Genomic DNA, 16488 nt, shown 5'->3' with positions numbered 1-16488 from the left:
CCAAAAGTAGACAATTAGCTGTAACAACTACACCTAGGGCACCCAACTGTAGAACACACTGCCTTCTCCAAATCTTGGGCAGCAGAGATCTGAAAACATGCTTTCAACTAACATAACATAGAAGATGACAGGCTTGAATTATCAGAGAGGAAGCAGTAACTTTACAATCCCAGCTACCTTGAAAATGTCCTTATAATGTTATGGAGCCACAATGGGGATGAAGGGGTGTAGTTTGGACAACGTTTATGAAGGGGCGGAATCTGGTGGAGGTGCAGAGTCTGGCAGTAGTGGAGTAAAGTTAGGTGGGGGTAAAGATGCACTTATGTGGGCTAGGGCAGCTGAAAGCCTAAATACGCCACTGGCCACCAGGCCATTCAAGAGGAGGTTTAGCACTCCTCAAATGGCACACAATAGTAATTACAATTTTTACACTTTTGGATTGCTCTTGTGATTTCCCCAATAATTTCGATTACCGGACCAGAAAACTGAGTTCCCGATACCAGATTTACAAAAATACTACATTAAAAATCACAACTACATTTACATGTCTTTTCCAAGCTTATGTAGTTCAAAAGAAAATGTAAAATAAATTAACACTAGGTGACACTCCGGTTCTGCAAACTGTTCAAACACTTATTGGAAGGATCTATGAAGGATGTCACTCCTCTTTTAACAGGTGCAGGCATAATTTGGCAAGACTCCAAGCAACAGGCTACTTTCAATAGATGCTTTGCTTCCCCCTGAAAGCCCAGAATAATCGTTACCTATTGATCTTCCTCGTGTCGTGTCTGCTGGGTATAGGTGCATGCTGTCGGATTGAGTCACGCTCCAAGATGATGCTAAAAAGATATAACCCAAAACATACAATGGATTAAAACATTATATTTCAATACATGGATGCACCAAATTTAACGTCATGGACTACACATTCTGTCAAATGCAGGGTGGATCCTTCAACACTCTTTTAGAGAAGTAACAAAAGACGAAAAATTGATTTACAAAATAATAAAAAGACTTTTCAAGGAGACAGTGCCCATTCATATCTGATACCAATAAAGTTACAAAGGCGTAAGGCAACTACTGGGCCACATTCACCTATTTCCCTAAGCGTCCGTCTCGAAGACGCATATTATACGCGGATGACCATACTCCTCGTCTTGTTTTGAAGACATACTGTTGGCTGGTTTGTTCAACAACAGGAAGGTAGTAGATTTCAAGCTCTATACAAAACAATCAAGATGTTGTGAATGATGCGATACACAAATGGCACTTCCTCTTTATGATTCTTAGAAGCAAGGCTCAGAGGATGCATATTTAGCAGAAATGAATAACACTTCCTGAAGAAGCTGAGGATAGAGCAATATCAAAACACGTATGTGCAAGACGACAATGGGCAGCTTGATACAACAGCATGAGGTAATCTCATCCATGAGCCAACCAAACTTCTTGACTATTAAGACCACACGTAGCTAGCAAGCATCTACATCCTGAGAGAATGCTTTTCCAAGCCTCAACAAAACTTTGACAAACTGAGAGCAGCGCTGAGTCTACTCTTCTCAGTTTATCACTTCCCAATGGGTGCCTTTAAGCAATGTGGAAGGTTGTCAAGGTAACCTGCCCGATTTTAGCGTTAACAGATAAACCTACGACAGTTTACTGTAAGACTTTACCACAATCACTCAATTTTTGGTGGAGTGCCAAAGGTGGAATTTAGTACCCAGAGTACATATTACAAACACATTGTGGCTGCACTCAATTGCACTTACACAACGTCCCACTGGATTTACACAATGCTTAAGCTTCCTCAATATTTAAACCTACAGGGTCTCAGATGGTATTGTATGCATCCAGTCCGCACACCCTCATCCTGTAAATAAATGGATGTATGTTAAAATAACGTAGGACGAAAATATCGAATTGCAAAATGCCAAGGCCCACTGTGCTGCATTTTGCAATTCGATCTTGCCGTTAATAATGGGATTCTCCTGGGTATTTACGGTGATATGAGAGTTAATGTGGGAAATGCTGCAGGGAGGGAGTTTGTAAATCCAAGATAAAAGGGCATGGCCACACAGAGAAGTGAATTTAGTAAACCAGCTGCTCCAATGCTGCCATAAGTTCCTGTCCACAAAACCAAAGTACAGCCAAAACCAGCTTTTGCCATTTGTCCACGTGAATGACTTTCTGGAGTTACTGGATTTATAATTCTAATTCAGACACAGCAGGTCAAACGTTTTGAAAAGTTTGCCCCAGCCCAAACCCCTCCCTCCACCCGACCCCCCGCCAACGAGGAGTTACTTGCCCAGCACGTGTCGCAAGTAGAATCATTCAGTGACGGTGGAATACATGGTAGTAGTGAGGCAGCATTTAGGTCACCTGCGAATACAATACTACCATTCGGGATCAATTCAGACCAATTAAGGAGGATGTTATCAATAGCACACTGAATTGCATTTGTGACTAACCCTCCAGGAGGGTTATAAAAATGTATAATCAGCGTGGGGGGTAAAGGAGAATGAGAGTCATAAGTCAGAAAAAAATAGGCAAAATATAAGGAGAGAATCACAAAAAAGTTTTAATTTAAAAATAGAGCGAGTCACAGTTGCGTGGCTTCCTAAAGGGTGACCCCAGATACCTCAACTAGCTGGGCGATGTACAATGGTGTAGCCATCAAGAATGAAGGCGTTAATGGTCCAGGTTTTTTGTAGAATAAAGACTTCAATGGATGCAATAAGGGCAATGCCTGGAGGATGACCAAGGAATGACTATCACTGTGCGTGTTCTAGAAGATGCATTTGGTAGAGTCCAGTTGGGTGTGTTGTCAATTAACCTGGTCTAAAGATTCCGGGACCCAACTAATGATTTCTCCATCTGTTTTAGGATGGTCAGTGTGATGGTTTAAAGCGACTCACAACTAGATTGTTCAGTGGCATGGGCTGGCGTGATGTTATGGATGTTGTACGTTGGGATCTGTAGAAAGGGGTCAACACGTTTCACAACTGTGATGGTTTGCTTATGGCAAACCGGGAGCTTGAATCCAACGTTTTGAAATGTTCCTGCACATGTACACAACAGTGGGACTATTGCCGGAGAAATGCATTCAATCAGAGGCCAGTTTGTGGAGCTATCTGCTCTGGTAAGCTCAATATAGGATAAGTCATTGGTGGAAATAGATGAGAGCCCAGGAATGTTGCTCCACATGGCTAACAGTTGTGCACGATTAAGAAAAGGACTATCCACTTTGGCTGAAAGCTTCCAACTTCACCCATTTACCAAGTGGAAGGGGTACTTTGGACTCTCGAAGAGGACCACAATTATTGATGCAATGAGCTGTCAGCATCGAAAAAGTGAAGGGAGAAGAAATATTTGAGGAAGCTACACAGGAAGATACGGCTGTGGCACACTGGTATGAGGAGACCAAGGTTCCAGATGAAGCACAAGAAGGCAAAAGGTAGCAAACTGTGCAGGAGGCCTGGCTTGCATAGGCAAATTGACCTACGGAATTTTAAAATTTGAGGTGGGCTTCTTTGTAGAAAGAACTGCAGGGTCCTATCTATTTATCCAAGGGGCCCTCCAGTACCACTTGTCTGGTGGTTCTGTCACCTTGGATCCTTGAAATGGTACATTATTTTTATTCATTTATTAATACACATTCAGCCAAATGGCTTTGTATATGCAACAAGCAAAACAGGAGAAACACTTACACAATTTACCTGTGGCACACATACAGCAGCCTAAAGCCCAAATGGACTAAAACTGTCATTGTATAAATAACCTTCAACGTATGCAGGTAGAATAAAAACATACCGAATAAAAGTGCCAGCCCAGAGAAAAGGGGACCATGAGTATACTCTGTTCATTATTTCCCCACATTTCCAGTAACATTTTATAATGTAAAATATCAAGTTATGATCACACCCATTTAAAAACATGGACCATATTAGGGTTAGATCTTCCAAGTTAATACTGTTGTTGTACGCTTTCAGATAGCTTGTTCTTAGGCGTTCATAACCTATAAACAGGTGTTCTATTATTTCAGGTTCACCGGTAGCACATAGCCTGCAGAGGCGCGCATTGCGCAGGATACCCAACTGTGCACCTTGGGTCATTAGTTTGATGCTTGTATTAAATTTGACTCTAAGGTATTGTCTTGCAATATCACTTTTAGGGAACACAATTATGTATGTAGGTTTTTGTTTCTCTGCTGGAAATATACTCCCAAAAAAATTAGTACTGCGACTGCCTGATAATAGATTAACACGGTGCTGTTCTTTACTATGCTGTGTTAGCTTGAATTTTAGACGAGTCTTTATCACATACATTGCTCCATTAGGCAAAAGGCCACAGCAACCCTCTTGACAGTTGGCGCAGAGGGTTAGCAAATGTCCAAAAGAGCCCATAAAGTGACAGTTCTCAATTTCACAGAAAGCACCTACGAAGTCCCCCATCATAGTATCATTCTCAGATTTTTCCAGTTTATCACAAAATATTATGGACTTCACAGTTGCGTCAGCCATAATACCGGCAATTTCAAATTCTAAGTGCCTGTACTCAAACGGAAGTGACAGTGGCATACAGAATAGTTTATGCAATATTGATGCTTCAAATCGTTTCAATATGCTACCATATTTGTTGCCCCAAATTTTGATCCAATAGAAAATAATGCATTGGACTTGCAACTGGTATAGCAGCAGGATCTTTTCGATTGAAATTCCACATTGTTTGCTTATAAAGTGCCTGATAGTGCTAACAACTTTGTTGCATTTAAGTTTGGTTTCATACCAGCGAGTGTCCCACTTCAAATTATTTTGTAGATGGATGCCTAGATACTTGCAGCAGGAAACATTCTCAAATTGCATCCCATTAAGGGTGCAAACAAGATTTCGACTTTTATGAGCTGATGGAGCAAATGTCATTATTTTACTTTTAGCCGTGTAAATAGATAACCCATTTGCTTCTGCATATGTGCCTAGTGCTACAATCAGACTTTGTAGTCCCCTGGGGGAGTGATCAATCAAGACCAAATTGTTGGCGTAGGCCAACCAGCTAGTAAAGTGCCGTCCCATTTTAACCGGACAGATTATTGGATTATTAAACACTAGTCCAAGATCAGAGAGATAGAGATTAAAAGGGGTTGCAGAGACAATACACCCCTGTTTGACGCCTCGTCTAGTTGGTATGGGACCGATAAATTGCCTTCAGCGTCTAACCTGATCTTAACTGAGGTGTCAGTACAGAGTAACATCTGCATTTTCAACAACCCTAGTGGAATGTTCCATGATCTCAATTTCTTCCAAAATCTACTAAGGAGCACAGAATCATAATTAGTAATAAAAAGTCTATAAAAGGCAGCATAGACAATCGATTTCCTGAGCTTCCATGCATGTTCAATGGAAGTTACCAGTATAAGAAGATTATGTGCAGTTATGTGCAGTGTTAGATTTTTTTATTAAACCCATCTGATTTGGGCGGGGGGCAATATGTGATTGGTGCTGATCCAAACATTTAGTTAGACTTGAAAAGGTAGTTTGTCGAGAGTCCAGTACTGACTTTTTCAAAGCTATGCATCTGGCATTAGGCTGTGTGCTGGAAGTGTTAGTAAACGTCACATGCCCATCTTGTTGGGAAGATTGTCGTACTAGCTGGGGCTTCCACCAGCATCTTTTGCGTGAAATAGCATGACTATTAATCAGGAATATCTCATTGCATAGAGCCTCGAGAGCATCTTCCTCTGGCTCTGCGATAATGTTAACAAGAGATGGATTAGATGATAATGGCTCGATGAACCGAGGATTGGTGTTCTAATTTGAAAAGGAGTCCTTCAAGGGTCCAGTGACCTGCAAGGGGACAGTTAAGTCAACCATAGCCTGCACGCTAGATGTTCGACGGGCAGAAGAGAGGCCCGTGTTAGGCGAGGACAAGCTCTTAGATACCTCAGGATCTTCAATGTCAGACATTTTAGGATTGCCTAAAACTAGCACCTCTAAACTTGTTCATGCGCAAGTATGAATAAATGGCTCCCTGGCCACATGCATGTCTCCCTGCGCCCCACACAATTCACAATTATTTCCAACAAACAGCAGAGGGAGATGGGGATGACTCGCAAGTGAGGAAGTAAATGCTCAGATAAACGCTAGGATCCGTTGACAACAAGCCCTTTGCAAGCCAATCGCCAGCCATAAGCCAGAAGATGTCGAGGGCCACTGACCTCCACATTGACTGTATTGACTAAAAAAGACACCAGCCAGGCAATACATATTTCTTTGGCAGCAGTTTAGACCTTCACCCCCTCAAAGAAGCAGAAAGAGTAACCAGAACCCCTTGAACCCACCTGTCACCAGAGTTCATTGTTGACATCAGTGAAGGGAGCAACGGATATGGGGATAACCATGCACAGTCAGCACCTTTTGACACAGGTCATTCCCACTGTAAAAGGCCATGTGGTTGGTGATGGCGACTAGAGTATGAACCCATCCCATGGGACCATCAGGAGCTACATTTAGGGAACACCAAAGCCCCACAGTCGGGAAACACCTAAAGGATTTTGCTCCCCACGTTTATGGGAGCAGGAAGCTCTTGCTAGCCAGACCTAGTCTAATGCTGGAGAAATTCAACATGTTCGCTCTATCGAATTAAAGGGAAACATGGTAACAATTGGAATAATGAGACAGTTTCTTTTCTCACTCCAGAGACCCTGCCAAAGAAAGAATTTCCAAGCCTCGCATTAATGTAATGCATCTATCGCATTGTCTATTTGACCAAAGAAAATAAAGGTGCATCATTTCATGTAGCAAGAATTGTTCTCCTGTTCTGGCAAGGATGCAGTTAATAGAATGTTATGATGTGTGTGTCACCCACCGACAGTAAATGTTCCTTTTCTTCTTTATCATAGGGTTTCTGGATAGAAGAAACACACTGGGCGCACAGATGCAGAGCGTGGAGCAGGCAGCTTAAGGAGGGATTCCCGAGAAAGGGGCATGAGAAAGCACACACGTGCCTATCCAATGTAAAATCCAAAATGATGGCCGTCCCTTATATTACCTTAAGCCAAACCCCTGGCGGTCCACCTGACGATGAGCACATGTCCCAATCAGAGAACAGCCTATCCCACTATGCACAGCCGGGGCTATCACCCATTAAAAAGCAGGCACCAGACTGTTATGGTAATACATGCACGAGTCTCTTTAGAACCTCGTGCATGTATATTCCATTTAGAGTGCCTCGCCAGTTGGTGCCTCCACTGTGACTACCCCGGGGGCCTCGAATAAAGCTCTTACTCGCCTCCATCATAGTGTGCCTCTTTATTACAATGGCGACGAGGCACCGTACCCCGAAGCCCCCGGGAGCGTATCATGCCACCTGACTGCGAGCACAGCCCCCCCCTTTCGCTGCCGCCGACTTCTGCTGACAGGCAGGCCGCTGCTGGCGCTGCCAAGAGAGGCCTCGACATCCTTTCCCCCCATCTTCAGTTCTACATTGTAAAGGGTGCCGCTCCTCCCCGCTGGGAGTTCAGAGCGGCACACATTTGCACTCCTGCCCTACTCCAAAAGTGCTTCAGAAAGCAGGAGCTGTCCATCTATCAGGTCAGAGGAGGGGGGAGGACGAAGTGAAACTTACACTTTCCTTTCATTTGGCATTTTACTTTCATTTGGCATTTTGTGTGTAAAACGGACGAGGTGAAACGTGCGCTTTCCTTTTGCTGGCATTTTTTTTGTGTAAAACCCTCACCGCTGCCCTGAACAGAACCCTGCATCATTTTCAAAAGCTGCTAGTTGTTGCCCAGCAACGCACACACAGCATTAGCAGTCTTCATTCTTTCAATGGCTACCCTGACCTTCCGGGAATAATTACTCACTAGCTTGGTCCATTGTGACATCACAACTGAACATTCCATCAGGTCTTCCCCGAACCAGCCAACCTACGCTCCCAGCACATTGTGACGTCACAATGGGCTGGGAGCGCACCAACTGCCTCGCCAGTTGGTGCCTCCACTGTGACTACCCCGGGGGCCTCGAATAAAGCTCTTACTTGCCTCCATCATAGTGTGCCTCTTTATTACACAGACCTTGGAAAGCATGGAACAAGGAGGGCCTATTAGAGGAAGAAAGTGCAACTGCTGAGTGATATGATAAGTCATTTATCACGTGCCCGTACACAAGTGTTTCTAGTGCTGGGGAGGGGAGGTGGGGCGGGGGGGGGGGGACACCTGGTGTGCGTGAAGTTAGGAGAAGCGAGAAAAAGCAATGGGTAATTGTTAGAGAGCGTTAAAGGGTGAGTGTTTAGTGAGAAGGGATGCAGTTGTCTGATACGAATGAGAAGACGACTACCTGCTTAGAGAGAGAATCAAGGGGTACCATCTGGAAATGAAGAGAAGGAGAAACCAAAGGGAACTGTGAAGTGTTTCAAGAGAGGGGAAGAGACTGGTTGGCAAGAGTGAGAAGGGGAACGTCAGAGAGAGAAGGAAGGGGTACCATATGGAAGGTAAAAGAGGAAGACATTGGACCAGAGAGAGATTACACAGAAAAGGGTAGTGTGGATTTGAAGGAGATGGAAAAGACTGCATGTGCTCCTCTGTACCCCTCTGTATTCTACCTCTGCTGTATATCTGTTCTGTTGTTACCGCTGAAAAGCACTCTACGGAGGTATACAACAGTACAGATGCATAATAAAGTGCTTGTTGTTTATCTGTATTGGTGTATACCCCTGTAAAGCACTGTTGCATCTCAAAGCTAGGTCCACGCTAAAGAAGTACAATAATAATATTATTATTAAGAGGGCAATGCCATCAAAGGGAAAAGAGTAGCTGGAGAGAGGAGCGAGGAAGAGGTGAAATCACTTTAGAGGCCATTTGTGAGAAAGACCAGAGAAAGGGAAAACGTTGTCGGGATGAGAAAGACGAGACATATTATGAAGGAATGAGGAAGAAGCTAGAGATGGGATATCTTTTTACTATTTGTGAAGAAACCTACATAACCTAATGTTTCAGAAAATGTGAACTGGGAGGTCCAGAGGACCACGTTGGTCGAGTCGAGAGAAGAGTGTATAATAGGGAGGTGGTTTTCAACTGGGTCGTTACGCACGGGAGTAGGAAGACATAATATTTACAGCCAAGAGAAAGGAAAGCCCAGGAACAAGTGAGCAGCTAAGAATAGGCCACACTTCTCCATCACACTTCACCAGGGCCAGTGAGACCTCCCAGCAAGCTGATCCCAAACATCCAAGCGGGCAAGGAGCTCCAGTTCCACCCCTTTGAACAGCACTGGGAAAATATGTTTGAGGCAGTGGTCTGGCAGTCCCGCACGGCACGAGTCTGCATTACATGTCATTTCTTAGAGATCAACTTTCTAAGTAGGCTCTCAAACAATCTCAATTGCAAGCTTGCAATATTTATTGGTTTGTTTTCCAGGGCCATTGCCAATTTCCTGATTGTAGCCGCTCTCTACAGTGGCCATGCTAATGCTGGATGGATTGATGGCAATGGAGCTTTGATGACAGTGAATTCTGCCAGGTCCAAATTAAGTTTTAGAGTTTAGACGGATGTCCTGGTCGCAATAGGAATTCTTGCCACAACTACATGCAGAGAATCTACTGGGAGGGTACCCATGTGGACACTTCCCATCATGAACAGTCCTCATTTATTTGTGATCTTATTTTTATGTCAAGAAATTGGTATACAAATAATAAAAGAGACTCAACTCTTTGCCGGCAATGCATTAGCCGCTTTTCAGATTTACAGGCAGTGCTCGAAATAAGGCACATACTCCACATATACTGCCCCCCCATAAACACCACATTTACAGCCCCCCAGTGAAAACAGCCTCCCTTCTTGCCACTGCCTCAAAAGTAGTTTAACACAGAGATGACAAGGTCACCACAACAACGTCTTTCAGGGCTAATCTTTCCTTTCTTAAATCTTTCATATCAAGCTCAGAAATGAAACTAGTTCAATTGATGAGGACATATATATATATATTCAGTGAAAAAAGCTTTGTTAAAGGGACGTTATGGTTAAGTTGCGCTACTAAAAACCTATGAAATTCAGTGAAAAAACTTTGTTAAAGGGACGTTATGGTTCCAAGTAAAACCGAAAAACCCTTGAAATTCGGCAGTTATGATAAGCTAAGCAACCAGAACTCGTGCCGCCACCGTGCACTGCTAAGACTAACACCCAGGACATCAAAGATGACATCACTGATGACATCACATGTGTATGTACTTCTCATGAAATATGTGTAGAAGGGATTCTTATTATGTTGCGAAAAAAGTGTTAAGAATCATTGCAAGAAATATACCCTAATAAGTGCATTGAACGATGCATAGATATAAATAGCATCCTATTATGGGGTTCTATCTAGTATACTAAGCTACTCATACAGAAACATAACATTGTGTGCAGCGTACAAGATGAAGGTATGATATTCGTAATGTTAATATGTTGAATAATGAAATGATAATTGTTTTCTTAACAGATTTTTGTGTACTGTGAAATATGTAATAAGTAGCTAATAAAACCCATGTATTACATAATTGCATTACTATAGACAAAACACAAAGGCACAAGAACACATACCAATATGGGTATATACAGGGAAAGTGAAGTTAGCAAAAAAGCACGAGTAGTAGCAGAAACAATTCATAACTTAACTGATTAGTTTCATGCAAATAAATGATTGCTCTGTTTCAAAGCTGCTATTTACCCTATGTATATGTATCACTTGATGTGATTGGACCCTAAGGAAAGTAGTGTGAGTACAATGTATACAAATATGACCATATACAGGGAAAGCACAGCCATAAAAAAAAACAACAGAACTATCAGAAAGTGCTCATAAGTCTAGTGATTATCTTTATGCACAAAAAGGATTGCTGTCTTTCAAGCTTGTGTTTTCCCATATGTATATGTTTCATATGATGTGACTGTACTCTAAGGGAACTACTGTAAGAACCTACTAGAAGGATATGTCTACAAATAAAATAAAATTCTTAGTTTCTGACTGTTACTGAAGAAAACCATGTGGCCTAGATATGTCAGCAAAAGATAAAATAGTGAGCCAGACATGTGATGTCATCAGTGATGTCGTCAATGACATTTGTGATGTCATCTTTGATGTCCTGGGTGTTAGTCTTAGCAGTGCACGGTGGCGGCGCGAGTTATGGTTGTTTAGCTTACCATAACTGCCGAATTTCAAGGGTTTTTCGGTTTTACTTGGAACCATAACGTCCCTTTAACAAAGTTTTGTTCACTGAATTTCATAGGTTTTTAGTAGCGCAACTTAACAATAATGACTTTGACTTTATATACATGTCATATGGAACTGACTAGATCTCTTCTTATGAACTTGATGTCCGCGAACTTATTTAATGTTCGCGGACATGTTCGGAGAACAGTACCACTACCTAAAAACTGTGGGGGGGGGAATTGGAGGGGTATGTTTGATTGTTATATCATAATATAAGAACAATTAACACATTCAAAAAGCAGCACACAAACACATTATATATAGTAATACATAGGAAATGTAACCCATATATGTAACACACTAACCATTCATTTAAATACAATATGTTCTGAAAGGGAATGTACCACAAGAACACAAATTGGCTTCCAACATAATTACCTCACAGACACAACAGAACGGAGAACAAGACCAGACCCACTGAATACATAGGACTTATTTTACCAGAAATAGTAAGTGTACTTCATTTTACTCATATATTTATAAACTTTCTGTATTAGATTAAAAAATATATTATCTTTTCTTTTTTTTTCTCACAGAAATGTCTAGTACTCTGGAATGGCTAGAGGACAATTTCCCACAGGAAGAAATGTCACAAGATAGTGAAACTAATGGTAAACACTTTATAATATAAACCATTTAAATATTATTATTTTGTATACATTTAACATATATATTTTTTTTTTATACAGAGCATAACAAAATAGAAACTACCTCTGAAGAAGCTGTTCTGGAAAACACGCTTGACAACATAAAAGAAAAAATGGATTTACTGTTGACCAATTTTAATAATTTGAAAACTTTTGTTGAAGATCATTTTAAAAACAAAAACATCATACCAATGCCCCACATGTACTTGTCCCTCCTCACCATATCCCAGTCAATTATTACCAAACCCTCTACATAACCCAAAACGTTTTGATGAGATTTCCATCCCTTCCTCACCTAATACCAATCATGTTGAAACCCCAAATTCTCCTGTTTTTGTTTCTGTTTCTGCCTCACCTTCTCTGTCATAAATTATTAATATATGTTAAATAAAGTTTAATTTTTATATTGTATTGTGAATAGTTTCCGTTTTTTTTAAAAAAAAAAATAAAAGTGTCCGCGGACAGTGCGAGTGTTCTGAAATGTTCGTACATAAACGAAAATGGAGGTGTCCTGAAGAACACCACACCTGTTCGTACTGTTCGCTAGCAAGTTGAAACTGTTCTAAGAACACACGTGCTGTCCTGAAATGTTCGTAAAGAAACAAAAATTAAAGTGTTCTAAAGAACACTATATCTGTCCGTAATGTTCGCTATCAACTTAAAATGGTCCTAAGAACACAATTGGTGTCCTGAAATGTTCGTAAATAAACAGAAATGATGTGTCTTGAACAACAGTACAACTGTTCGTAGTGTTCGCTACCCAATTGAAAGTTTTCTAAGAACACAATTGGTGTCCTGAAATGTTCGTAAATAAACAAAAATGATGTGTCCTGAACAACAGTACAACTGTTCGTAGTGTTCGCTACCCAATTGAAAGTTTTCTAAGAACACAATTGGTGTCCTGAAATGTTCGTACATAAACTAAATTACACGTGTCCTGAAGAACACTATATCTGTCCTTACTGTTCGCTACCAAGTTTAAACTGTTCTAAGAACACACGCGGTGTCCTGAAATGTTTGTTTCACGTGTGACGCACTTTTAATTACTTCAGAACCCGAACAGTGTCCGTAGGACATCAATGCGCATGCGCTAACCAATTGCCGTGCACTTGGTGTCCTGCGGACAGGCGCTTCCTTCGCAGACTAGTTTGCAAACAGATCATATGACCGCGCCCACGCTCATCGTGTGTCCTGAAATGCGGACACTGTTCGTGTCCCCGAACAATTTAAAAGTACATTTTCAGTTAATCCATAATATTTTTCAATAAAATCTAACCATGCCACAAGTCCCACATAGCAATCTTGATTTTCTATATACCTTTTGAAACTTTCTGATCCTTTTTTTGTGTTCGATCTGTCCGCGCACTGTGCGCATGTCCGCAGGCCGCGCACAAGCACCCCTATAAAAGACCACGCCCAAGAGCTTATTCCCATTGTGTTTCTGGCTATTCTTCATAACAGTGATTTTTGCTGCCACCTGCAGACTACACCATCATCGACATGGCATCCTTGGCTGCTGAACTGCCACTTGGTGCTGCACCTGCTTCAGCACCACCACCACCCCCTCCACCACCACCACCTCCCCAAGGGCCTGAAGAGGGGAACAGGACTGAGGATGCGGATAAGGAAGAAGAGGATTATGAGAATGAGGTAGAGGAAATCCCTACTACCCGCACTAGGTGTGAGTCTTGGGTGTGGCGGTTATTTACCATTCATGGGAATGGTCCTAAGGCTCGTGCGAACCATGTTACCTGCAATGAGTGCAAAATGATACTCAGTCGCGGGAAGCACGGTAACTGCAGCTTTGGGACCACTACTATGAAGCGACACCTGAGGTCATTTCACTCTGGGGCTATTCGCAGGCTTGTACCTTGCGAAGAACGTAGCAGGTTGATTTCCTCTACTTCATCCTCTGTTTCTGATCCTGTCACCACAAGGACCACCTCTGTGGGACAGCGTCTTTCTCAAGCTGCCTCACAGGCCATACAGAATGCTGATGACCCTTACCTTTCGAGGGTCACAGTTGTATGTATGTACTGTGACACAGTACTCTGCAGGGGGGAGCGACTTCGGAGTGCTTTTGAGACTATCGTCTCAGAGCACAAGAAGACCTGCTCACTACCCAAATAAAACCCACTCTAAATCTTCCTCTCTCAGCTCGCCCTTTCTTATCCCTGTGGTTGGTGTCCCCCCCTTTACCCTCCTCTCCTAGTGTGTCGTGTCTGAAAAACCAAAAAAAATACAAAATTACAAAAATCAAAAAAAAATAAGGCTCTTTTCAGAGCCGCCTTTCCCAGTTAAAAAATAGAAGTGAAAATAAATGAAGCAGGGCTCTTTGTATTTTTTAGAAGTCCGCGAACAGTTCGCGAACAAAAAATTTGGTTACTACTCCATCACAAACATTGTAATTTTCTCTGGAAAGAAGTGGTGGCTCTGAAAAGAGCCTTTGGGTGGTGTTTGTAAGTCAAAAATTGTAAATGCTTAACATCTACTTCAAAATCGTTGTTGTAATTCCAAAAAAGGTCGCAATGCATTTTGTACATTTCTCAGAAAAATCTGATTGCCAGCATAAGTAAGATGGACACCATCTCTGCGAAAAATGTATGTACTACAAAACATAATATTTTCATTGTGAAAAGAAGACATGCCAAAATCTCTTAGAAAGCCACAAACAGCCTTATTAACATTGCGCCTTGCTTTTTCCATTTGTTGACCAAATGAAGAAGAACGAAGCCACATTTGTCTCTGCGCAATCCGTTCCCTCCACAATGAATTACAATTATGTCTGGATGTTGCTCTGTCTCCAAAGTAGCACAGAGAGGTAGCAAATCCAACCACTTAATTCTACGTACTCCATGCCAGTGTACTTCCACATGTGGGAATCCAAGATCTACAGCTACTCCACAGCTTTCTGCATGCACCTTCAACCAATGTATCCACGAATCTCCTAAAATCCAAACAATCTGTTTTCTGAAACACACAGCCATAGCTATCTTTTGTTCTCTCAGCAAAATGAGTATCTCAGAAAATCTCTCCTGGCACAACACACCCACCAAACTTTCCTGACCAATCCCTTTCAGTGCTTATTCTCATTTGCATGACTTCTGAACCCAAAAATCCCCGGATGTAACTCCCGATGTCCGCGAACTACCGCCATGTCCGCGGACATATCGTAACATAAACAGCCCTTCTACCATTTCCACTACACTCTCTCTGCCATTCCCTCATTGGATGTACCTCAAAAATCACATGACCATGCACCAATCACATTCAAGACCTCTACATCTAACTGCATCATCATAGATCAGCACTGCAAATGTACTCTGAATCTCTCCGAGTACAAGTGTCATATCATTGGCAAGCAGCATCTACCACAAATACTGTACAAGTCTTCAAGATTTCTACTTGCAGCTCCATGCATATCCATATGCATGAACACAAACTTCAGGTATGCATATTTTCTGTATAGTAGATGACATAGCTCTCAACCATTTTTGTTTTACAGGCGGGTGAAATCACCCGATTTTGTTTTTAGCGGGTGAGACGCCCATTGGAATGAATGGGCGTGCAGGAGGCTTGGCGGGTGAGTCTGCCCTTTACAAGGCGTGTGACAACCGCCAAAAGCGTGTGAGTTGAGAGCTATGGTAGATGAACACATTTTCAAACAAACAGACTTTTACCTTGTAAAATCTGTAAAATGAATTTACTGTACTTTTTTCAATTTCCTAAAATCAACTACCACTTATACACCTTTATACTTTTTACTTTCTTTATACACACACACTCAAATCATGTTAAACTAACATTTTTTAAATGAAATATATAGACTACATATATTCAAACAAAATTGCATGCAAACACAATCTATGTTTAAACCTTTATAAAAATACTTATACAATTTCATATTTTTTGTTTTTATTTATTTATTTACTTAATTACTTTAAATTAGACATGACATTGAGGCGCCATTACCTAGAACAGTTTACTTACAGAAATAGTGGTATTCACTAATATATTATAAATTTCACAAGACATAGTAAAGATATTTTATTTTTGCTACAGTTAGTCATTCAATACAATTTGTTCATTAAGAACATATCATATGTACTGAACTGATGCAATGTATCTTATGTAAATAAATTAGTTTAATGGTTTTACAGAAGGCACTGAGGATTTCAATTAAAAAAATCAATATCTAAATTAAAAACAGTGCTATATACAAACAAAGTTACTAATTTAAAGCTTTTTCAGTTGCAGTGAAGACCAGTTTCCTGAAAAGAAGCAGCCGAATTCGAAGAAGAAAGAAAAACTAAGAAGTTACCTGTTAATTTAAAAAAAGTAAGTAAAATATCACCATATTATTTATATTATTAATCAAATATACTATAACATTAATACCAGCTATTTTGGTTTCTTAAAATAGAGATTTTGTACCATTTTGTCCAAAAATGTCCATGTCGTAAACAGCGATTACAACCAGAATAGCCCACAAATTTCTATTTTTGGACACACAAATTAGCCAACTGAACCACTACAATTTTCATATTATAGAACAAACAACTGTTTTAATTGTATACATTACATTTACTATTTGTACTTTT

General features: G+C 41.1%; 1 protein-coding gene across 2 annotated transcripts in view; it reads right to left on the bottom strand.

The window, feature by feature from the left end:
* The window catches only part of IFNGR1 (interferon gamma receptor 1), a 385004-nt gene that overhangs the window by 254303 nt on the left and 114213 nt on the right, over nucleotides 1-16488 (bottom strand). Inside the window, exon 2 of one of the 2 annotated variants that reach the window (XM_069608140.1) lies at nucleotides 765-839. The exons of the other annotated variant lie outside the window; for it this stretch is intronic. Within the exon in view, the coding sequence (XP_069464241.1) occupies nucleotides 765-839 (75 nt within the window). The remainder of the gene's footprint in view (nucleotides 1-764; nucleotides 840-16488) is intronic. 2 annotated transcript variants of the gene reach the window in all.

Source organism: Ambystoma mexicanum, chromosome 4q (genome assembly GCF_040938575.1).
Source record: "Ambystoma mexicanum isolate Mex_15411 chromosome 4q, UKY_AmexF1_1, whole genome shotgun sequence".
In the NCBI taxonomy this organism is placed as follows: domain Eukaryota; kingdom Metazoa; phylum Chordata; class Amphibia; order Caudata; family Ambystomatidae; genus Ambystoma; species Ambystoma mexicanum.
Note: the sequence above shows the minus strand (reverse complement) of the source record. Positions and strands in the feature narration are given on the sequence as shown.